The sequence below is a fragment of the Lissotriton vulgaris genome, chromosome 3_1 (genome assembly GCF_964263255.1).
Source record: "Lissotriton vulgaris chromosome 3_1, aLisVul1.2, whole genome shotgun sequence".
NCBI classification, from domain to species: domain Eukaryota; kingdom Metazoa; phylum Chordata; class Amphibia; order Caudata; family Salamandridae; genus Lissotriton; species Lissotriton vulgaris.
Window position 1 is genome coordinate 2,089,893,537 of NC_141689.1, and position 25,127 is coordinate 2,089,918,663.

At 46.5% G+C, this 25,127-nt stretch overlaps 1 protein-coding gene across 1 annotated transcript in view; it reads left to right on the top strand.

Annotated features, from left to right (window-relative positions):
- The window catches only part of CLOCK (clock circadian regulator), a 1,177,342-nt gene that overhangs the window by 359,040 nt on the left and 793,175 nt on the right, over positions 1-25,127 (top strand). The window contains exon 7 of the mRNA XM_086962635.1: positions 21,074-21,163. Within this exon, the coding sequence (XP_086818761.1) occupies positions 21,074-21,163 (90 nt within the window). The remainder of the gene's footprint in view (positions 1-21,073; positions 21,164-25,127) is intronic.

The window sequence follows — 25,127 nt, forward strand, 5'->3', positions numbered from 1 at the left end:
CACACACAACGATCAACCACTGCAGCTGGAGCAAGGTCACCGAAGACAAGCTAATCACCACCCTCACCCGAGACCCACCAACCGACCCCACCGACACCAACACAGCCGCCCGCAACTTCAGACAATAGATCAACGACTGCACAAACACTCTCGCCCAGATCCAGAAACCCTCAAACAGACGCACATACAGGCCATCTGGTTCACCACTGACCTCCAGGCATCGAAGCAGACTTGCCGAAGACTCTACTAGAAGTGGCACCACGAACAGACACCGGACACCCACGCAGCCCTACAGAATGGCAGCCACAAGTACCACCAACTCATTCTGACTGCCAAATGGACCTCCTTCAAACAATGCATCAACAACAACGCGCACAACAGCAAAGAGCTCAACAACATCGTGAAGGAACTCACTAACCCCAGCTCCAATGACATCCCACTGTCGCAAGACCTCTGCGACTCCCTAGCCACCTACTTCCACCACAAGATCGCAGACATCCACAACAGCTTCAACACCTAGACCCCCCGACGGCTGCCGACAGCCCACACTCGCCGCCCTCTAGCCTCACCGGCCTCCTGCTCTCCTGGGACTACGCCAACGACACCATCAAAATCATGAAGACCATCCACTCCGGCTCACCAATTAACCCCTGCCCTCACCAAGTCTTCAACAAAGCGAGCTCCGTCATTGCACCCCAACTCTGGAAGATCGTCAACAGCTCCTTCGACACCTCCACCATCCTGGAGAGCTGGAAACACGCCAAGATCAACGCCCTACTCAAGAAACCCAAGACAGACCCAAAGGACCTCAAGAACTTCCGGCCCATCTCCCTGCTCCCGTTCCCGGCGAAAGTAATCGAGAAGATTGTCAACAGGCAACTGACACGCTTCCTCAAGGAGAACAACACCCTAGACCCATTCCAATCCTGATACCGCAGCAACCATTGCACCGAAATCACCCTCATCGCCGCCACCAACGACATCAGGATCCTGCTGGACAACGGCGAAACCGTGGCCCTCATCCTCCTGGACCTCTCTGCCGCCTTCAACACCGTCTGCCACCATACCCTACGCACATGCCTCCACGACACAGGGATCCGCGACAAAGCCCTGAACTGGATAAACCTCCTTCCTCAGTGGCAGAACCCAGAGAGTTTGCCTCCCTCCATTCCGATCCGAAGCCACCAAGATTACCTGCAGTGTACCCCAACGATCATCCCTCATCCCGACCCTTTTCAACGTCTACATGGCACTGCTTACCAACATCGTCCGATCGCACGACCTCAACATAGTCTCATACGCCAACGACACCCAGCTGTTCCTCTCCCTCACCAAGGGCCCCGCCACTGCCAAAACCAACCTCCACGAAGGAATGAAGGCCGTCGCCGAATGGCTGTAGAACAATCACCTTAAACCGAACTCTGACAAGACGGAGGTCCTCATCCTTGGCTCCACCCCCTCCGCCTGGGACGACTCCTGGTGGCAGGCCACGCTGGTAGCTGCCCCGACTCCCACCGGCCGCACACTCAACCCGGGGTTCATCCTGTACTCATCACTATCAAAGACCTAGCAAGTGAACGCCGTCTCCTCCTCCTGCTTCAACACCCTCCGCATGCTTTGCAAGATCTACAGATGGATCCCCACCCGAACCAGAAGGACGGTCACCCAGGCCCTCATCAGCAGCAGGCTGGACTAAGGCAACGCCCTCTCTGCAGGAACCACGGCCAAACTACAGAAAAGACATCAACGAATACTGAACCCCTTCGCACGCCTCATCCTCGACATCCTCCGCCACAGTCACATCGCTGCCCACCTGAGAGACCAGCACTGGCTCCCCGTCAACAAGAGGATCACCTTCAAGCTCCTCACCCTTGCTCACAAAGCACTCCACAACGCCGGACAAATATACCTCAACAAACGGCTCACCTTCTGCATCCCGAACCACCAGCTTCGCTCCGCTGACCTCGCCGCTGTTGCACGTGTCCACCGAACGACCTCCAGCAGCAGATTGTTCTCCAACCTCGCCGCCAAACATGGAACACCCTCCCCATCCACCTGCGACAGACCCAGGACCTGCTGACCTTCAAGAGTCTTCTCAAGACCTAGCTGTTTGAGCAGTAGTAGCACCCTCCCCTCAAATTCCCCCTCAGTGCCTTGAAACCCTCACGGGTGAGTAGTGCGCTCTACAAATTATTGATTGCATAGCTTACAAGTTTTGGCCTTATCCTCCTCCTTTCGACATGTAAATGTAAATGTAGAGGAATTTATATAGCGCAAATCACCGAGCGGTTTCTAAGCGCTTGCTTAGGGAACCCGTCCTGGTATTCCCCTGTGAGATAACCCCGGCAGGGTATCCGCAAGGTGAAAGCCAGGCATCCCGCCGCAAGGGGCCGTTGTGGAGATTAAGCAAGCTATTGCCCACAGTCGCAGAGTGTGAACCCGTGAATCGAGTAGGCACCGGAGCGAGAATTGTCGAGTCCATGGACATTTTAGGACTCAAGACCCCGCCGAGCCGGGAATTGAACCCTGGTCCCGGGCTGACCTCTGCTTCCAGGTCTGCCTCCTCTAACCAGTGAGCCACACTTCTCCATCGTTCAGTTTCCTGCGCTGTACAGCTCTGTATTCGTTTGTAATGTAAGGAATGTGGAGTATCAAATAAGACGCAGTTAATGCAATCTGTTGCAGGCAGAGTGTAAATTACGGAGCTCAGTTCTAGATTCCAATGTGAGACAACTGATGGCTAAAGGTGAAGTCGTTTTGAGATTTTAATGGATTTCACGCTCGGACCCAGAATCCCTTCCCTTTCAGTGTAGCCTCTGTAGTGAATAAAAGCAGATCTGGTCCAAGTAGTTTCCATGTAAGTTTATTCAAGATTGATGTTACAGCATAGAGCCCCACCAGGAGCTCAGCCTAACCACCAACTGACTCACACACTCACCACTTGAGCCAGATTGACTTTTATTCACTACAGCCTCCGTATTGGCTCTCCAATGCTTGGGATTTAGAGGTGAGGCTGGTGCAGTTACTTAGTTGAATTGGAGCTGTACTCCTATGTAGTGATTTCTGTCATTGCTGTGTGTCTGCTGAGTGTTGTTTCAACAGGCAGTATCAGGGGAATATTGCAGCCTTGCAAGTTGATGGAATAGCCTTTGCATAGAGGCTTCTGAAAACTTGTCATTCCATAGTTGATAGTCCTGCTGACCTTATCAGGCACAGGCCTTTCATGGGGTGTATGAGAAGACGAGAAATGAATGGTTCTGTACATAAAGGATGGAGTCGAGGCTTTTTCTCGATTTCATTAGGATTGCCTGAACAAAGTTCAGTAGTAACATATTCCCACTACGTACACCTGGTGCCCAATTAGCAGAAGTCATAGACTTTAACTTTGCTCTGTGACCAGTCCTCTGCCATCTGTACTAGTGAAAACTGTCTGCTGTCGTGCCCATATGGCATTGAGCACAAGACGCATCCCTCACCAGAAGTATTCATAAACCCTCAGTGTTCACTGGCCGTTGCCCATAGTGTGCTCACCACAATATCTGTTGTCGATATTTGCAATATCTGTTTTTAAGGTATACATTGTTTTCCTTTTCCTGTATTTAGAAGGGTGTTGCTTAAACCTTAAATTTGAAAGGGTTATAAATTATGCATTGTGGTCCTGGAATACGTAAACAAATGGCTGAAAACAGATGTTACCTTTTGAAAAAAACACTGTAAACTCCTCTGAGATGTGAATGACCCGACCTTAGAAATGTCTGGAGGACCTAAAATCATGACTTCTTTTCAGCATGTCAGACTGTGAATTCAGATTTAAATTTTGGAGCAGAGGAGTGGTGGTGGATCCAGCCATGACACAAAACAGGAGCTCTTGCTCATGGTGAAGGCTACATACTACTGTCCTCTGTGGCACGATGAGGATCTGTAGTACCCCAAGAGAGATGGAGTGGAGTGAAGTAGGTTCTACCTTCTGTGAAGTAAGTGGAGGATTAGGCCGTGCAACTTGGGTGTGGCATAAGTAAGAAAGACTTTTCCATTCTCCTCAGCCTGGGGCATGGTGTAAAGTCAGGCTCTTTCTTCCACTTTTATGGAGTTACTGCAGCAGTAGTTATGAAGCTAGTTTTTCAAAGGGGGACAGGGTTCTTGGGATAACTTAGCTCAGAACTCGTGACTGGTGGCTTGCGTGCGGCCTGTAAGTAATAAGACGGTACAATGGAGAAGAATGACAGTGCACAGATGGTGAACTCCCGGACGGTATGCAAATGAGCCCACGGTGAATTGCTCAGCTGGGCTCGGCTCCGGTCTACAGTAGTGCCTTGGCTATCAATGAAAGGCAGCCAGCACCAGCGTTTCATGAGTACCGGTACTCTCCTCTGCAGTAGAGAAGTGCCGGTACTCAGAGGGATAAATGAAAGAAGTGCCGGTACTCAGTACCGATGAGTACCGGCCCATTTAAAGCACTGTTCGTAGATTACTTCTTTAGTTTTGTGGTGTTAGCGTTCTAGACGCTACCGGCTTGCGTGTGACGTAACACGCGCCGGTGGAAAACGTGGGTCTGCGCATGCGCGAACGGCGGTTCGCGCTAGTAAGAGCCCGGCACAGCGCGAGTCACACCAGACACCCGGTGCTCTTCCCTAATACTTTATTGTATTTAAATAAATATAATTTCCCTCTACTCCTGCCTCAGTGTGGTTATTAGGAGGGAACCTGAACCTCTACAGTGGCGACGAGGAGTGGGATCTGTCCACTCATTGATGGAGATTAGGTGCAACACGTGGCAGGACCGAGCAAGCAGAGACGCGGGAAGTCCAGAACTAGACTATCCGCACCATCCACCTGCAGAAGAAGGAAGGAAGCGTGGAGGCGCTACAAAACCGAAGGGAAGAGCGTGGCAGAGGCGCAGAGACAAGATCAAGTGCACTCGCAGTCGGAGAGCCAAGAAGTGAGGCGACCTGCGCATAAGCACGGTAGGAGCACGCCACCACCCCACCAAGGGCCCTGGCTGAGAAGGGAGCCCACGAGGGAGCGGGAGGAAGCGAGCCCAGCCCCACCACGTCGCAGGCAGAAGGCGCCAACGCACCTGGCAGCCCCTGAAGCCAGGGAGGAAGCAATAGCACGCCTGGCAGCCCCAAGAATCAGGAAGAAGGGCCAGAGAGACAGGACAAGATGAGCAATCAAGTGTCATCCCTCACAGCACCGATCCCGTTTCTGCCCAGGCCAGGGGAACCACAAATGAAGTGGGAGGACTAGAGGGAGTACTTCAGGAACTACTTAGAAGCCCTGGAGGATGAATCAACTGACAAATTCACCCCCACAAGACGGAGACGGATATTGCTGCACAACCTGGGCCCGGAGGGCATAAGGGTGTTCACAAACATTGTGACGATGACGCTACAAGCAGCAGACGCAGATGTTTTCAAACAAGCCCTAGACGACCTAGACGCCCATTACCGCCCAGCTGTTTGCGTTTCTATAGATAGATTCAACTTTCAGCAGAGGAAACAAGGCGATGGAGAGTCAGTTGACGATTACGTGGCAGCCCTGAGGAGACTAGCAGTCACGTGCAAGTACGGGGCACTGGAAGAGGAATTTATCAAGGAACAGATAGTAATGCACACCACCAACAAGAATGTGCAGGACAAGCTATGGGCTCACGGCGAGGCAACACTAAAAGAAGTGATCGCTATGGTGAAAAAAGCTGAGCTCTCCAAGAGATGTGCGGAAGCTGCGAAGAAAGAGAGTGCGCAAAGAATCATGGTTAACAAGATTGACGACGCGGAACCATCGAGTAGATACAAAATGGCGCCGGGAGACAACCGCGGAACCAGTAAATGGGCGGGAAGACCAGGAAATGCGGGAAAGCAGTCCTCATTCACCAAATCGACGTGCTACAGGTGCGGAAGTGCAAACCACGCAGCCCAAGACAAACGCTGCCCGCTTTTTGTGCGAAGTGCATGTTCTGCAGCCTGATAGGCCACTATGAGAAAGTGTGTCGGAAGAAAGAAAAGAAAACGATGGTGAAATACATAGCGCAACAGCAGCAGGATGAAGGCGCCGAGGAAGAGTGTGACGAGGACGACAGAGTGTTGTGCATCGAGGAGCAAGTACTAGGCATCGACACCCAGCGATCTGACAAACCGAGAGCAGACATGCTAGTAGGAGATGTGAAAATCAGGATTGCAATTGACTCTGGATCCCCGTACACCATTGTGCGGAGATCGGTGTGGGAAGGAGAATTCAAACCGAGCCTAGGCCCACTGCTAAACCCGCCAGACATCAGGCCGGTGTCGTACACAAGCAACCCGATCCCCATTGTAGGATACCGGAGCCTGAAGTTCGAGTTCAGAGGGAGAACTGCCACATGCAAGCTATACGTAGCTGAGAAGGGACCCTCCGTGCTGGGATGTACGGACCAGGGAGACTTGGGGATCAAGCTGGACCCAGGAGGCAAGTAGCAGGTGCTGCTAACAGATTGTGAGCAATGGCCAGACCTGGAAAGGGTGAGAAGAGAATTTCCCAACGTCTTCGGTGGAAAGGTGGGCAAACTGGCGAAGTTAATGCATAAAATCGTGCTCAGAGAAAACTCCCAGCCGGTGTCTCACAAGGTCCGCAATGTGCCCATTTCAGTGAGGGAAGCGGTCCAGCAGGAACTGTCTCGACTGGAAGAGCAAGGGATCATTGAACCGATCGACAGCTCAGAGTGGTTGGCCCCCTTGGTGGTCGCCAGAAAGCCCAATGGCAAGGTTCGCCTATGTGTGGACCTGCGCGAACTGAATAAATGCTTAGAGGTGGAGAAGTTTCCCCTTCCTAGGATAGAAGAAATGTTGGCGGGAACCAGGGGGGTGAAGTGGTTCTCCACAGGAGACCTCACGTCGGCATACCACCAGATCGACCTACACCCGTCCAGCAGGAAACTGACGTCTTTCATCACCCCCTATGGCTGTTATCAGTTCCGCAGGATGCCCTTCGGTCTGGCATCGGCCGCAGCAGTATTCCAAAAGCTCATGCATCGCCTGTTCAAAGATGTCAAAGGCATCCAGTACTTCCAGGACGACATCCTGGTAATGGGGATGGATCGTAAAGACCACAATACCAAACTGGACAAAGTGCTGAGCGTTCTACAGGAAAGAGGACTCACGGCGGAATGGGAGAAGTGCAGATTCAGAATGACATCCGTGACCTACCTGGGGCACGAAATAAGCGGACAAGGGATCACGCCCAAGAAAGACAATGTCAGAGCAATCTGCGAGGCCAGATCCCCCAACAACAAAGATGAAGTACGGTCATTCTTAGGAATGGCCGAGTACTACAGCAAATTTGTCCAACATTTTGCTAAGAAAACGCACAGATTACCGCAACTTATAAGAGACAAAGCAACTTTCCAGTAGGATGACGAGGCCCAGAAGGAGTTCGAGGAGCTGAAAGGGAACATCAGCCAGGCCGTGCCATTGCAAGGACATGACCCGGCAGGAGTCACCATCCTCACCACTGACGCCAGCGAAAAAGGTCTGGGTGCAGTCCTTGCCCAACAGAGAGACAACAACACGATTGAGACACTCAGCTTTGCATCAAGGGCACTGTCGCAAACTGAACAGAAGTTTAGCGTAATAGAGAAAGAGATGCTAGCTGTTGTGTGGGCAATGGGAAAGTTCCGGCAGTTCCTGTGGGGCACGAGGTTTCGCCTACAAACTGACCACAAGCCTCTAGTCAAGGATCTAACCTCAAGTGGGCATGCCTCGGCCACCCCGCGGATTGCCAAGAATACTCTCAAACTATTAGAGTACACGTACGACGTGGAGTACATCCCGGAACACGCAACAAGGTGGCGGACTATCTCAGCAGGGCCCCAGCCATGGAAGATGCACCCACACCTGCAGAGGAGACTGAAGAAACGGTTGCAGTAATGGAGGGCATGGAGAAAGCGATCAGCATGCAAGAATGGGCACATGCATACAGGCAAGATGAGACCTTGGAGGAGATCAAGAGGTACCCAGTCGATGGTTGGCCAGAAAAGAAGAGGCTGAAGGAAGCAACCAGGAAACTGTGCGAAGTGAGAGAGGAGTTATCTATGAGTGACTCGGGAACATTTCTGTATTGCGGGGATAAGGTAGTGCCTCCAGAAGAGCTTATCCCTACATTACTGAACCAGCTGCATGAAGGTCACCTCGGCATTGTGAAGACCAAGTCGAGGGTGAAGCAGATGTACTGGTGGCCAGGAATGGACAACATGATTGAGAGACACGTCAGAGACTGCTGCCAATGCCAGGAGTCAGACAAGGTACTCAAACCGCTGAGACCGGCGTTAGGCAGCTTCGAACAACCTCATGATCCCTGGGAAGATCTAGCTGTCGACATCCTAGGGCCGATATTAGATGGACAAGGCACGGCCAAGTACTTGTGTGTACTGGTGGACAAGTATTCCAAATGGCCAGAAGTGCATGTGCAAGAGGAAATGGACTCGGAGATTGTCATAAAATTCCTCACTTCGGTGTTCCTTAGGGAAGGCATCCCGAGGACTATAGTGACAGACAATGGCCCGCAATTCACATCCGATAAGTGGCACAGATACACTGAGAGAAATGGAATCAAGTCCAAGCACACCTCAGTGTATCATCCGGCCAGCAATGGACAGGTGGAAAGGTTTAACCGAGTTCTGATGGGGTCTATCCAAGCAGCCATTATGCAAGGAAAAGACTGGGAGGCAGAAATTCAAAGAATGCTGTGGGCGTATAGAATTACTCCCACTGCGACGGGGTACAGTCCCTTCCTGATTCTCAGAGGCAGGCACCCGTTCACCAAGGACAATGTAGTATGGCGAGAAAAAACAATCACCAGTAGATGGTCGCCTGCTGTGGTCCAGCACAACTTGGAGAAAGCCCAGAGAGTGTACACGGACCACTGCAATCAAAGAAAAAGAGTGAAGGAGTCAACGTTGGAAAAAGGGGAATGGGTGAGAGTAAAACAAGCAGGACTGAAGAAGAAAGGCGAAAGTAAGTACAGCCCACCCCTACAAGTGGAAGAGGTGTACAGCAGAGCAGCCCTCCTCAGTGTCGGAAAGGTGTGGTCTCAAGATCGCATGGCCAAGATAAACAAGATTGTGAAATGGCCGGAGGAGAAAGACAACTGCGCTCTGGTCAATGCAAGAAGGAAGAATTGAGGAAAGAGAATCAGAGTATGGAAGTCTGGGAGGTGGAGATGAGTGCATAGAAAGTAAGAGACCTGGTGGAGACGAGCATGAAGGTAACCCCAGCAAAAGAAGAGTCGATATCCGGGAGATTGGGATATGGCCAAGAGAGAAAAAAGGTGGAGAGCTCCGCTCCTGAGGCTTTCCAGGGAGCCACCACTCCGGTAAGACACACGCGCGCTGGGAGAATGGTAATCAGACCTTCACACCTCAAAGACTATGAGTGAGACATCCACGAACACTGAACTGTTAAAATTCCTTTGTTTAAAAAGGGGAGATATGTGGTGGTAGCGTTCTAGATGCTACCGGCTTGCGTGTGACGTAACACGCGCCGGTGAAAAACGTGGGTCTGCGCATGCGCGAACGGCGGTTCGCGCTAGTCAGAGCCCGGCACAGCGCGAGTCCCACCAGACGCCCGGCGCTCTTCCCTAATACTTTATTGTATTTAAATAAATATAATTTCCCTCTACTCCTGCCTCAGTGTGGTTATTAGGAGGGAACCTGAACCTCTACAAGTTTTTCCTTAATGTTAGTTGTGGAAAAGTATGACATTTAATCAAGCTTTTACGATCCGAGAAGGCTACCCAAGTCTTTGCAATCAAATAGAGCATTTGTTGTACGGACAAATCAACCAAAAGATTAGCTGGGACCTACTTTTGGATATTATCCTTTATAGCCTACTGGCTTTAAGCCACTAGTTGCAGGTGACTTGGGTAATGGCAAATGTAGGTTTTTCTATTTGTAAAAAAAAAAATGGTTTCCTTTGGCATTCATTTGGGGTTGGGGAAATTAACAATGCTGCCCACATTGACATATCTGTTTTTTACCACTTCTGCAATTTCATCACCATTGTACTTCAGCCTTCCCTGACTGAAAGTTACATAGGTGTCTGTGCACATGCAGTGGGGACCAATTATTAAGCAGTTTCCCAGTGCCTCAAGTCAAAATGAACACAAAACTCTTGTGGGGGATCCTCAAACCCTGCCTAAGGGTAAGAAAGTGACATGAGATCCATACAAGACTGACCAGCCTAGACGCCCATGGGTATCTAGGTTTCAGTAATGTCAGGTTTTGGTAGGACTCCCTGGGTGGTGAATAATTCCTTCCGTGGGCACTGGCACACCCACACAAGTGAAGTACCATTTTTATTGGGAGAGGTGTGGGAACGCTGGAAATGTAGGAGTTTCGTGGAACCCTGCAGCGTCCCAAACTTTCTTTTAACAGCAATGTGAGGTTATATATGTTTTAAGTGAAATTGGAGGTTTGCAGGCAAGGCTTTATCGGTAAGAAAGCATCATGGGATCCACACAGGTCACACTGCCGGGTACTTCACAGGGCAGGGCCGGTCCTAGAACTCCTGGGGCCCCAGGCAAAAGAGAAGATGTGAGGACCCTCTAATTTGCATGTATCTTCCAGTCGCAGGTGGCATGACTCGCTGGTGAAGGGTCTCGCGGGAGTTCGGAAAGGGGGGGGAAGAACAGCAAGTAGGCAGCCTCCCTCCCCGCCCCTCCCCTAAGCCAATCATAATGCTGCAATGGCAGCATTGTGATTGATCAGGACGCCGACCAGCCAGGCGCCTATGGGGAGCCCATTTTCCCCATGTAGGCTGCATTGCAGCCTACATATAGAAAGGCCAGAGTGCGCAAGACTGTTTTGGCCGAACAGTCAGCGTCCTTAGCAGTTGGCAAGGCAATCCTCACCTGCCCTAAAACAGACCCGCCCGCCCCCAACGAAACACTTCTGCATTCTCGCAGTGCTAGAAGCAGAAACATAAAATGGTTGTTTTAGCATGTTGTGCTTTTCTGCTTTTGCGAGAAAGTAGTGGGGTGTTGCTCCTCCGCCCTAGTGAAGGAGCCGCCCTTGGTAACATCACAAGAAGAATCAACCCGCACAGCCTACCTTGTTTCCTACTAACAAAATCCAACCGCTGCAGGATTTCTACCAGATGAATCCCTTCACCCTTACCCATGATGGCCGGACATAATTGCTGGCTATAATTGCAACTCAGGTTTCCTACCACACCAATCCCTTCACCCCCACACAGGATGGCCGCACATAATTGCTGGCTTTATTAACAATGCAGCGCGCCCTTCTTTTGTTCCATTACGAGCCATCGCGCATGGAAGTCATCGGAGAATGATCCTACGCAAACTGAGGCATTCCTTCCTCCCGGAACTCGAAATACGGAATCACACCGGCGGCGAGAACCCGAGTGCCCTTATCTACGGCGCCAATCTTTCAAATTACTTGAAGTCCCTTCGGAATTCCCCTTGCAATCACTGAAACCGCCAATTGAACAGGGTGGTTCCCCATCTGGATACTGAACCGCGGACACAGTTCCCGCGCTCTATACAATATCACAACAGAGCCTCCCGGTTTTACTCCTCCATCGGCTTAGGAGTTGACCTGTGCTGCCCATCGGCATACACACCCACCAGCCACCCACACCTAAGGCTTGCATAATTAATACTCAGGCAATGTATTTTTTGTCCTGATGATGATCCTTGTATCTTAATGTAAAGGATCGGAACGCCATCGACAGTTTATGTAGTTATACACTAGCTTTCCATTGTGTTACTAAATGGTGTCTACTACTTAAGGATAGCTAGGTTATTTTTATTCTAGTTACCAGCGTCCCTTTCCCAATAATTTGCCTGCAAATACTCTACCTTTCCTCATTTTCCTTGTGAATGTCTTACGTATTTTTATATGTACTGGATACAGGACTGTATCCCACTGTATATTTGTGCACTTACATTCCCTTGAATTTCTTCATATTAATTAAATTAGTGCCCGGCTGGTCACTTTTTTCTTTATAGCGCACATTGTTGTCTATAATTATTCTGTTTTCTTGACTAAAATGATAAGTTAAGGACCACTGTTGTCTTTAAAGAATCACACGAAGTGACATCATAGAAAGTGACATCGCAGGAATATTGATCTTATTTGGCATCCCTGAAGAGACCGAACGTGGATTTCAGTAACATGGACAAAAAGATAAATATACAAATGAAATAAGTCCATATTTTTTAAAACTGTTAAATGGATTACATTTGTTTCATTAGATGGAAAAGCTAGGAGCAGGTCTCACAAAGATGGATATTATTTACTCCTCGTTAACAGATTCTTTCAAGATGAGTGCATGATACAATTTCCAGTTCTGCCTCATAAAGGGGGGAGATCCTGTTGAGGTAATGAGGGGCGGGATTATTCAAATATAAAATGACACAAGAGAAAACCTCTCACACCATGGATATAATTGCACATTTCAAAAGGCTCCCTTATCTTTCTGTGCCATTAATGTGCTACCTTAGGATGACATTACGTAATTTCTTTTAACGTAAGTCCTCTCAACAGAATCCCACACTCCCATGCTAAGAGACGTAGGACAATCTTTTTTGTGTGTGTGCTCTTTACTCGCCAGAATTATGTTAAGTGCAAAAACACGGAATACAAGAGGGGGACACAACACATATAGTACAAAATTACAAGACACCATTGCAAACAAATAAAGATTGTACATAAACAAAAAAAGACTTAGAACAACCGAGACCACTGCTAAATCATACATTGACTTGAAGGTATGCTACAGATTCAAGGGGTTGTCAAATCAACGCTTTTGATTTGGTGTTAGAACTGTAGGAAGTAGATGTGGCCAGATTTAGCACTGATGGAGCCCTGTGCGACAATGTTGGTGCCCCCAATGACTTGCTCTGTTACGGATTCCCTCACTACCACCCTTTAACAGTACCCCTCAAGTCTCCATAACTACGCTATCTCTCTCAGATGCATTTAATTTGATAAACAGCACCACTGATACCAGTTTAGAGTGTCAGAGAACTTTATATCACATATTACACAGAGATAATAATACGTGTGTAAATCACAATAGGTAATTTTACATAAGACAAAGGACTAGGAGTCACATGACAATCGTACTAGTAGGCAGTATAGTTTAATAGTGATTGATCTGGAGAAACACAAACTCTGAATTTAGAACCTAATACCATGGTTGGAAGTTCTCTTTAATAACCAGAATTGATTTATGTTCAAGTGAACCCTTTTCACAACATTATGTTAGTCAAAGACTGGGGAAAAAACCATGATGATGTAAATTATACCTTGCAGTTGGCATGCAGCTCTTAGATGACAGTTAATAGCTCATTGTTCTATGTTCGGATTTTGACTTGTAAACTACAAGTACCAATAGGATCTCTCTGACAAAAGCAGTAATCCACTGGCCTATTTACATTATGTGGACTTAGTGATCTGCATGGTACATGTTCTTTTCAGCGAGCACATTAACCCTCTGCGCTACCTTTCCAGGAGTCAAAACTTCCACTTGACAAACCATCTCTCTCTAGGAAGAACATTGATCACCAGAGTTTCATGACATTTTTATTGTTGCCGAAAATTCCTGGACTCCAGGAAGGAGGCAGCAAGTGCTTTTAGAAACATAATATACTCGCAAACATGACCCAAAGTCAGCGCTCAATGCGATCTCACCGTTTGCACCGCCCTAGAGCCTCCCTCCTCAAGGGTCCTGTAACCTCAATGACAGAGTCACTGTTGCTCTAGGGTGTGCTGCTTCGTAGGCCTGCCCAAAAGATTTGTGGTGGGCTTCAATAGGAATTGTGGTGGACAGGCCTTCAAGGTTAACCCACACTTGCCACTGCTAGGGTTCACCTGCTGGTGCTAAGACACCAGGGCTTCTAAGGTCTCGTGGTGCCTTCTTAGGTCTAGCATGGGATTGAGGTCTCTCAGGAGAGTGGTCTGGTGGACTGGTCATGAAGGCTAAACCTGGTTCCCCAGTTCCAAATTCGGCAGCTCTGACCATAGTGCCACATCCTCTCCCAACTGAACACCATACTACCCCACTGAGAGAAACTCGCACTGCCTTCAACTACAACCCAATTGCGCCCCGCTACAAACACCTAGAGACGACTCATTTCAAATTACGCACTAGACAAGAGCAATATGCTGCCTAAAAAAAAGTGACAACATTCTGGAAAAAGCAAACACTCATAAGGAATGTAAGATTAATTAAAACATGTGAAATGTAAGCAGGAACAACATGGTTACCCTAATGCTTTTGCACTTATTCAGAAATGAATGAGTGCTTTTGCATGAAAAGTTAAGGCCATGACTACAGGGCTAGAACGGACCTGCTTCAATGCCCATTGTTGATATCCTTACAAAACGAAAGCAATATGGTTTAAAAAGACCACATTTGTGAATACAAAGCAGCGGTATGCATTTTATTTTCCAGTCCACCCATCAAGCAGGTATTGCAGTACATCCAGAAAAGGTGCACTTCCCCACCCGGGGAAAACAATGCTGTTTAGAGAAAGACAAGAAAACAAAAGTAGTGCTTCACTGGTAAACTCTGTGTAGTGGCACTAATGTGTTTTGGGTGTGAATAAAATCAATCTGGCCCCTTTTCGACCCACTCTGTCTTGCTTTAGTTATTTTTTACATTTTGAATTTTTTATTTCTCTCTTTCCCAAAGCTGCACTTTGGAAGTGAAAAACGTCACAAAAAAGATGACCTTTCCAGCAAAAAAGTTTTTCTTTTTTGGATTCATTTCACTGGGGAACAAATAAAGGAAAGGAAAAGAAAGAGGGAGTAGTGGCTACAAAGCCCTGGGAAGGGCGGCCCCTACACCCTGACCTTGCAAATTTCTTTAGTGCTTCAAGGCCCAGGGAAAGGGGCCCCCCTCCCCTGGGCCTTCGAAGCAGTAACAAGGCCTTTCTTAAAAACTGCCCCAGCACCATTTGATCTGGCTGCTCCCTCCTCCCCTCACCCACTACTCCTTACCTGTGTCCGGCTGGTCCTGGAAACAAAGGGGCCTTCTGTCACCTAGCAACAAAATTCAGACAGGGAATGGCCGGGTTCCTCGCCCCTGACACTCTGAGCCCTAATTGCTGGCCCTGCCGCTTTGACTTCCCCACTCTGTTTGCCCCTCCCCCCACCACTGCACCCCCAGGAATGCCACCACGCGGTTGACACCCGAAATATCTGATGTGTATAGTAATTGTGTGGGTAGGGGGCCCTGGTGGAGCAGAGGGGCAATCTGTGAAAGTGTTTCATTTCACAGTGAAGGGGGCCCCCCCCCCCTGCCTCTCACCTGAGAGTGAGGCCCTGGGCAGCTGCCCATACTGTCCATGCCTAGCGCCGGCCCTGTCACAGGGTGTCTAGTTTTAAATAATGTCTGGCTTTGGTGGGTTTCTATGGGTGGCGGCTACGCAATGGCCTACATTTCACGGCTACCCACTTCATTTGAAAAAAGTATTGCTTTTGCTTGTTAAAGTATGATGTTTCCATGTAGTGTTTTGGGATTATGTGTGGTAGGTGATAGGCTAAGCCACACAAGTGGAATACCGTTTTTATCAGGAGGCATGTAAGAACAAAAAATAATTGTAATTACCATTTTGATTTCCCTGCGTTTTGTCTCAAAAATGTAAGCCAGCGGGCAAGAATAAACACATTTTTCAAAATGGCCTCTGAATCGCTTGATGGTGTGTGTAAACCTAAATTCTGAGGTTTACACATACCACAAGTGGGCGCGGCTTCAAGTCCATACTAGAATACAACATGCCCAGGTTCTACCTAAAAATTAAAGTGTTTTCTCAGCATTTTAATTTGGACAAAACTTGTTAATCATCCTTTCTGGATCTGTGGCTGAAAAGACAGTTCCTGATCAAATAGGATGCCCAAGTTCTTAATTTTAGCTAGAGTGGTAGGAAATGAGCCGGGCTAAGGTAGCCACAAGTCAGTAGAGCACCCAGGATCATCTACTATTGCAAAGATCACAGTTTCAGCACCATTTAGTTTTAGGAAATTTCTAAACATTGACAATTGGATACCTAGCAAACACTCCTGCTGCTGCCCGACATAAGTGGAGGTATGTTGATCAGATTAAAGTAGCAACTAGCTATCACTGGCATACAATAAAGTGCTAAATCTAAAGACCGGATAAGTCGACAGAGAGGCTGGATATTTAGATTGAACAAAATGGGGAGTGAGAGGAGTTTTGTGGGGCTCTTCAGTGGAAAGAAAAGTGGGAAGAGATACAAATCTAGACCTGTTAGAAAAGAAGTATTTCAAACAAGCAAAGCCATGCCTTCTGTCCCATGGATCTCAGAAATTATCTATCAGGGTGTTTAAAATCGGTGTTATTTAAGCATTACATAAATGGAAAGCAAGTGTTTTCGGGACCAAAGAGACTTCACAATGGTTTCAATGCACTCTCCTGTCCCGTTGGATGGTTTAGCAGCCTAGATAACGGTATGGTTTGAGTGTATTCTGACAGGATGTTCTGGATGTTAAGTCACTGGACCTGGTCTCTGTGACCAACATATCTGAAATGAGGTCTTGGAGGGGTATGGCGATTTTAACAATTGTTAGTTCACATTTTGTATCAATGAGATGGCTGCTGGTGTCTCAGGTGGGAGTAAAAGCTGGCTCTCTAAATCTTCAAGATGGCTGAGGGAGAAGGCCAGAAACATGAAGTGACCTAGATGCCATTTTATAATGGGAATACTTTGGCAGAAACGGGGACGTGGAGTGACTTGGCAGAATCTGAAATTTGGACACTATGGGGTTGGTTGCAGCTCTTTTCTCTGAGTGTGAGCATATAGGGCTTAAGATGGTAAAAGGAGAGGTTTCACTAAGTGAGATGAACCATGTAAGATGTTATGATAGGGTACAGCAGTATAGCAGTGACAGGAGGGGCATCAGAGTTGCTGAGACAGCGTAACTGTATTAAAGCGTTTGCTAATTTGGAAGCGCCTACATACAATGCTTTCTGTTTGGATTTTGTGTTGGATTCCAGAGTTCGCAAACTAAGGAGAAAGCTGCTTAACTCTAGCTCATGAACAGTCTTCTCTCAGTTGATTTACATTTCATCTTGATTCGATGGAAGAGGTAAAATATTTTACCTTGTTGCTATTCTGCTCCACAAAGGAGGCCTTGCTTGCTGAGACTGCAATGGATTCTGAGAGCAAACTGAAATGTATCCCAGGTGGCATGGGTAGCTAATATAAAGTTAGGAATTCACCTTACAGCTGAAGACTGGGGACATTTTTATCAAACCTCTTAAAAGACCATTGAAATTTGAGAAGTTTTAAGCTACCAAGGAAAAAGTTGCTGTCCCTAACTAAACTAGAGTTGGCTAACTGTCTAATGTGTCCCTAGAAAATAAACAGGGGTGACATAGCCAGAGGATTCCGCTGATTTTGTGAACATTTATTTCAATTAGCTATAGTAATGATAAGTGCCTTCGCTGTTGATCATTAGGTGTAGGGACAACGAACACTGGCTTGTAATACTGAAGCACACACCTGCTTTTCTAGTTGTATCAGCACGAATTGTTGTTTTCTAAAATACTGTTAACCACTTCAGTTGCACGACTGGCAGCTTCTGGAGAGTCGCCTGTGCTTGACTTGGAAGAAGGAAACGAGCACCCAGCTACATTAATTCTGATGTGTGGGACCTAAACTCCGATTAAAAAAACTAGAAAGGAGGTGGATCTCCAGCCGGTGTTCAACCCTACATTCAATATCCCTCACTTATATTACTATTTGTAGATCTTCTGGAATAGGCATGAACTCATGGCAAAATAGTGATACAAAGAGCGAAGGAATCAGCTTAGAAACGTGCAGTGGAAAGTCGTATGCAAGATTTATGCTGCTCACACACTTTGAGAAATCTCTTTTTATCACCAGCAACTACAATGAATGAAAAACAACGTCGAATAAATTTGAAATAATTTATGTATGACGTGATCCTTTTGTTTTGCCCAACTGACTGGTTAACCCTCACACCTATAACCTCGCCTTTCCACAATTAGTTTATCTGTGTAAACTTAGTTTCCTTGTATGAAGAGTTAGTAAAACTTAATAAACTACTTTTATTTATATCAGGGGAGCTACGTTGCCTTTTCTGTCCATCTATCTTTGGGAAGGATAACAGTATGTTATTTATTTTTACAATTATAGAGTCGAGTGTTTGTTGACTGCAACTAAAGGCATGGTTCTGCAATTAGTAGTAGCTGTGCTTGCTTTTTAAAAATGCAGCATGTTGTTTCTAAATAAAATGTTTTAAAAGTATGCTTCATGTGTTGTGTTAGGTTACACATGTTTTTTTTTTTAACCAGTACTTGCTCTCGCAGCCATCCACTGTCCTACTCGGATCCTGGGCACGCAGAATGATGTAGATTTTCAAGAGAAAACGGTATATCTCATATAATTTGAAATCGCACAGTGGCAGATTTGGGTGGTTAGCAAGGGCATTGTTTAACCTGAACTGGTGTAAACAGTATTTTTCCGTTAGAAAATAATGCATTAAAAAAAAAATATGGGAATTGACCCCTAAAAAGCAGTAGAGTTTCGCCTGTATACATTATCTCCTTTTGTATCAGCTTCTTATATTTTTTGCAGTTTTATGTAGAGCGAACTAGATCCATAGGTATATCAGAGCGCTTTACAGGAGCACCAGTTGCATTACAGACTGTCACATTTTTTTTTTAGGCATGTGGAGTGTAAGTGATTTGCCCAGAATCACAGGATGCTTATTATTATTATTATTAAATTAGTTTTGTAATGCGCGCAGCTACTCAAAAAGGGTTTCCAGGCGCCTAGCACACAAATTGCTAGAAAAGGAGCAGTCAAGAACCATTTGCTACTAAAAGAGGCAAGTTTTAAGATTTCTTCTAAAGCTGAGATAGGACGGGTCATTCTTCAAGGACACCGGAAGAGAATTCCAGATTTTGGGGCCAAGACAAGAAAAGGAACGGCCTCCCATTCTTGCAAGTTTAAATCTGGGAATCACGAAGTCTCCGTGGGCTGTAGAACGCAGGGGACGAGAAGGAATGTTAGGATGGATGAGCTCTTGCAGATACGCTGGTGCCACACCTTGTTTGATTTTAAAGATGTAACACAGGGTTTCACATGTAATTCTTTAATCAATTCGAAGCCAGTGAAGATCACGTAAATACGGCGAGGTGGAAGCCTGTCTAGGAACTTGACAAAGAAGGTGCACTGCAGAGTTCTGAACTACCTGTAGCTTTCTCAGTACCGTTTGGCAGCTACCGAGATAGAGAACATTGCCGTAATCGAGGCGAGAGGTGATGAGTGCCTGGACTACCGTGCGTTGGGTTAAGACAGGAAGCATCCAAATGATCTTACGAAGCCACCTCAAGATCGTAAAACAGATGGCAGCAACACTCGCCACCTGTTGTCTCATAGAGAGACTATCATCAATAATGATGCCCAGATTACGGACATGGGTGACAGGTAGGGGACAGAAACCCATTTCCTGAGGCCAATGGTGAGGGCCCCATAGGTCCTTGTGCTTGCCCAGGATAGGGACCTCAGTCTTATCCCCATTTAACTTCAAAAAGTTAAGGCGCATCCACTCTGTCACTTGCCGTAGGCCGCACTGAAGGGCAGATGTCATTGTTTGAGCCGACGCAGAGACATGAAACTGCCTCCTCAACTTTAAAGTCGTCCGCTCTAGTATTTAAGCCACATCCTCTCTGTGGTTTGCTTAGTTATTTAATGCATAAACAACCAAGGTCCACAGACATACAAAAAAGAAATTCTTTCTTACTTAAGTCTGGAGAACTTGCGCAGGGTGTACTCCGCTGGAACAGATATGTTTGTCATGGAGAGCCTCTTCTGGAGAAGATTTTTCTCAGAATAGGTCCCGCCTCAGGACGTATCTGGAGTTTGTTATCCTGCTTCAGTGGAGCTAAAGTAATCAGATACTGAGGGAAGTGCTGTGTCAGAGCAGCTGCGCAAGAGCAGGTATTGGTGGCTCGGAAACATGCTGTGCAACATCCGGTATGTGGCTGGCATTTAAGGACACCTGTGGAGGAATCGGCATACAATGTAGCCCATTAAGTATCTCTCTTAACTAACAAGCCCAAAAGCCTAATTACTTGAATGCTGCAAATAGGGAATCGGCCTAAAATCGACGAATCTCATAAGAGCCCCACTCTTTTTACCCTCCTCATATACAGTACCATCCGATGAGTCTGTTTAGGGCGCACCGTTGATAGTTATTTCTCCTCTCCATTTCCACCATGCAAGACCTAAGGCTCGTGTGGGGTAAATAAATAAACTAGTTATTGTAAGCCAAGCAAAGGCTACTGTGGACAGAGGAAGGCTACAGTTAGCCGCTCCTGGCACAACATGGGTGTAATACACACAGTTATCGCAGGGGCACATCCCAGCAAGAGAGAACGGACAGAGCGCCTCCCGCAAGTGATGTGTGCGTTGGCCACTGCCGCGGTTGTGAGGAAAAAAACAAAGTGATAGCACACACGACACTCACAAAATGAACGTGAGTGGTGTGTTGGCCCCACCGCCGCCATTGTAAACAAAGCACTGATGAGTGATGGCGAAAAGAGTTCTCAAATAGAAGAGCTGAAGAAACAAAGCATAAGGAAATGGTCCTTTACCGTGCGCCTCAGTCTGAAGGGAGGTAATGTTCAGGCAAAGACAACAAATTAGGAGGCAGCAAAGACGAAGGACAGTGGAATGAACCAATGGTAAGTAGCAGGTGTTAAAACAGTCAGAATATCGATTACAGCAGGTCTTGCTGACAGCGCATGCACACTGTAGCTTGACCTAAAAAAGAATGAGGAAACGAGAGAGCTGTGTCATTCAATACAAAAGGACTCGTTTGGGTGAATGGTTTTGGTTGAATTTTGAGTACTTCTTGCCTGATGACTTGAAGAAATGTAAATTGTAATGTTTTTCTGATTTTTTTTAAGCAGCTTTTGGTAATAAAAATTTGTGATCGGAGATTAAATGGTTTAATCTATATTTTCTTTATATTCTTTAATTGAAAGGTAAAATATTTTTTGCATTCATTTTTGCTTTGCAGGCTCTTGATGGTTTCTTTCTTGCAATTATGACTGATGGAAATATAATATATGTGTCGGAAACTGTGACGCCCTTACTAGAACATCTGCCAGTAAGTATTTAACAGATTATACATGACTGGGTGAAATATTTCTGCTCTTCATGCCATTGCATTATGATTTAGGATCATCTTATATCTCCACTATAATTCAGACTTAGACTTGCATCTTTTGCGAACAAATTTTAGCATTCTCATGAAAATAACAATTTTATATCCATGTTATTGGCTGTATAAGATAGACAAGGCTACAGCATCATCCAGAGAGGGCTATACTTCTAATGTGCTCTTAGTCTTTTTAAGAAAAATAGAGAGCTGGTTTAACAGTCTCCCTACATTCTCTAAACAAGCATTTACAATGCAACGGTCTCGCCTTTGCAAAAGTTAGAGCTATTGGCATTGTAAATGACAAACTTTATTTACGTGTTGGTTTTGAAAACAGATTAATAAATGGCATTGTTAGTTACAATTCCAATTCCAATGCTTAATCTCTCGCAAATATGACACCTATTGCATTTGCACATGCACACACAGAGGCACACACACACAGAGCCACACACATACACACACTGAGCCACACACATAGACACACATAGACACACAGAGCCACACACATACACACACAGAGCCACATACAGAGCATAATTTCAGGAGCCAATGTAGTAAATAAATTACTTGTGAAGAAGCATCCACACATACATAAATGGTGTTGCATTGTGTGTCCCAGCTCCTCCTGGTCTGCTCTAGTGTGATCTTTGGCATATTTTATATTCCCTGTGCGTTAGATTGTCTGCCAGCGCTGGCAGAGTATATACCAGTAGTGAACACAATTAGCGTGCCTGTTTCTGTGCCCAGAAAGGGTGTGTGGCTGCCATCTAGCGCTTGCTTCCTGTCTTGCAGTATAAGAGACGTAGTAGCAATGCTGTCCTGGGCTCTGGTGTGTGCAGCGAAAACGGTTTTTGGCTTTACAATTCTGGTCACCCTATCCCCCCGTACACAGACAAGACACGTAAATAGAGCGATACTTTTGGTGCATGAACCCTTAACTCCTCAGGGCCTTGGGGTCACAGCTCCTGCTGCACTATTGCAAGCCACCAGTGACCCCGCTGAGCAGCATGCCACCAAAAAGAAACACACTGTGCTTTTGTTGCTGCTGCCTGAAGCTGTCGTTATCGGTGCTAGTATCCACCCCATGTGGAGCTTCTCGCAGGTGGTGGAGTGTGTAGCGGGTCATTGGAATCGTTTCTGGAGGTAGAGAAGCTGTAATTTATTTTCGGAACTGAATGCACCGACGGTTTATTTGAGTGAATTATTCCTCGTCAGGATGGCCTCGTACACGGTGACCGTGGCCATAGGTAGCCAGTGGCTTGCAGGCACGGACAACATTATTTAACTCTGCTTGGATCCCTGGGAAGCAATGAGAAGCGTCTCCTCAACAAGCACCTGCACATTGATTTTGAAAGGGCCCGCATCCTTACCGCCGCCTTGGCCACATTCATCCTGCACGGTGCCCAGGCCGCCCCCTTCGATCTTCTGCCTGTTCACCTCTGCACAGACCTCGGCATGGGAGACAGGAAGTGCGGGAGTGCTCAGTCCGCTGCTCCTCACTCCACGCGAGCCGATTACATCTAGTTCCGGGATCAGAGGTTCCTAGGAGGAGCTTAGAATCTGAGACAACAATGTACGTCATTGCATTTATTCTTTTAGTGCATGTTTATATAGGTCGGACTGTACCCGAAGGTGTAAATCTCAGGCCTGGTAGCATTTATTCTTTTTTAATGCATGTTTATATAGCGCAGACTTTACCCGAAGGTGTAAATCTCAGACCCGGTTGAATTTTTTCTTTTTTAATGCATGTTTATATAGCGCAGACTTTACCCAAAGGTGTAAATCTCAGACCCGGTTGAATTTTTTCTTTTTTAATGAATGTTTATATAGCGCTGACTTTACCCGAAGGTGTAAATCTCAGACCCGGTAGCATTTATGCTTTTTTAATGCATGTTTATATAGCGCAGACTTTACCTGAAGGTGTCAGAGCGCTGTTCAAAAGAACCAGTTACGTTACATGTTACAACAAGCATTGGGTGAAAATAACAAGCAAAATGGTGGCAGCAGCTAGGGTAGACACCAACCATGTTTCTCCGAGGCAAAGCAGGAATGCCTCGGAGAAACGCAGTCATTTTGGGATTCGGGGGCGTGTTTTTCTTTCTCTCCTCTTCCCATTGGCTGGAAGGTAAAATTCCAGCCAATGGGAAGAGGAGAAAAAGAAAAGAGAAAGAAAGTTAAAAACACACCCCAGAATCACAAAAAGAAGGGGCTTGAAGGAGTGACGCCCTTCTCCTCCAATAGCTGGCCTCCGTTTAGGAAGCCAGCCAATGGAGAAGAGGGGCGGGTTCAAGCCCCCAACACTCTGTAAACATAAGATCTCTCCCTGTGGCTGCGCAAGCGCTGTCTAGGCAGGTCTCGACCTAAAAACAAAAAGGAGTGATCCTTAAAAAATTGCTGACACCCGACCCAGTGCTTTGTCAGTCACACAGGGGTCAACTTACACATCTAAGCAGTAAGGGCCATGCTTCTGCTCTTCTGAACAGTGTAAACCCATAGACAAAGGAGCTTAGTTAAAGCAGCCCTTGCACAACTCCACTTAACTTCAAAACTAAATGCTGTGAGAGATTTGGCGGGGTATTGCCATAGCTAATGCAGAAACTGTTTAGCTGGATTTCCGAAACCAACTGTAGTAGTACAATTTGTTTCTTCTTTACTGGTGATTACATTTAGCAGGGATGACTTTTGTAATTGATTACCAGTTACATATTAAAGAGATGAAATGGAATGGGGTCCATAGGTAGACAGAATAAAGTCTGTTATTAATACATTGTAAGGCACACAAAGAAAGCTTAGATAGGGTCAGAGGCCAAGGTTTAAAGACTAACTGGAATATACAGCCCCAAACTGACATGTAAACACAAAGTATATACCAGCGTCTAGAGATAAGAGACAGAAAGGATGATTCTTAACAAGATTCAAAAAAATATATTTTACAAAATAACATAAAATGTATGTGTATGGATTCCCATCATTCACCAAGCCTGGTGATTAGCTTCATCATTTGGGTATCCTTGTGTGCAGAATGACATTCCTGCTCTATAGATATCAGAGCTATCGGATGTCAAAAAGTATGGTTACCAAGATGAGCAAGATGAAGTGTATGGGATCAATATTTAAGTGTTTTCATTCTTCATATTGGTTGTGATTACTAGCTTTAAAGTAGTAACTTTGTTGGCCAAATGATAGTTGCTGCATGGATTTCCTTTGGCACAAAGGTAGAGAATCTTGGATCCTTCCCCCCCTTCTATAATAAAGTCCCTACTAAAAAAAAGTATAAATAATGTTATTTTTACCTTAGAGTTTTTCATGTTTACTCTCACTGTCCGCTGCCTTCTCTTTCATATATCACTGGAGGATTCAGTGTACCATGGGTGGCTGCTGCCAGGAAGCAGCATTGATGCAGTTAGAACGGTTAAAAAATAATGTTAAAAAAATTACTTGCCGGCCTCCGCCACTACTCCTCCATCCTTTTCCTGGCTTCTTCTGTAGAAACAGGAAGCACCCGGGCTCCCAGGCTCCCCATAGTCCATCACAATGCGCAATGCAACGTTGTGATTGGTCTGAGTGCCGTGGTTCGGCGCTCAGTCAGGGAATGGGAGCCTGGGCATGTTCCCCATTCAGACTGTAATGCAGCCCGCAAGGAGAACATGCAAAGTGTGCATGAATGTGTGGCTGGTCCGAGAGGGCCGGTCAAACATTCATGCGCACTTACATAGTGCCCACCACTCCTCCTCCCTACTCTTAGAGCAGAGCAGATCCGCCCGCCGAGAAGTCACAGCAGGAACAAATAATATTATTTTATTTTTTCTTTTTTTTCACTGTTATAGGCATTGGGGCGACGCTTCTTTACCTTAGCGGATGAGCCGCCACTACCGGAGTGTACTATCTTTCCCCAGACATAGGTCGATGG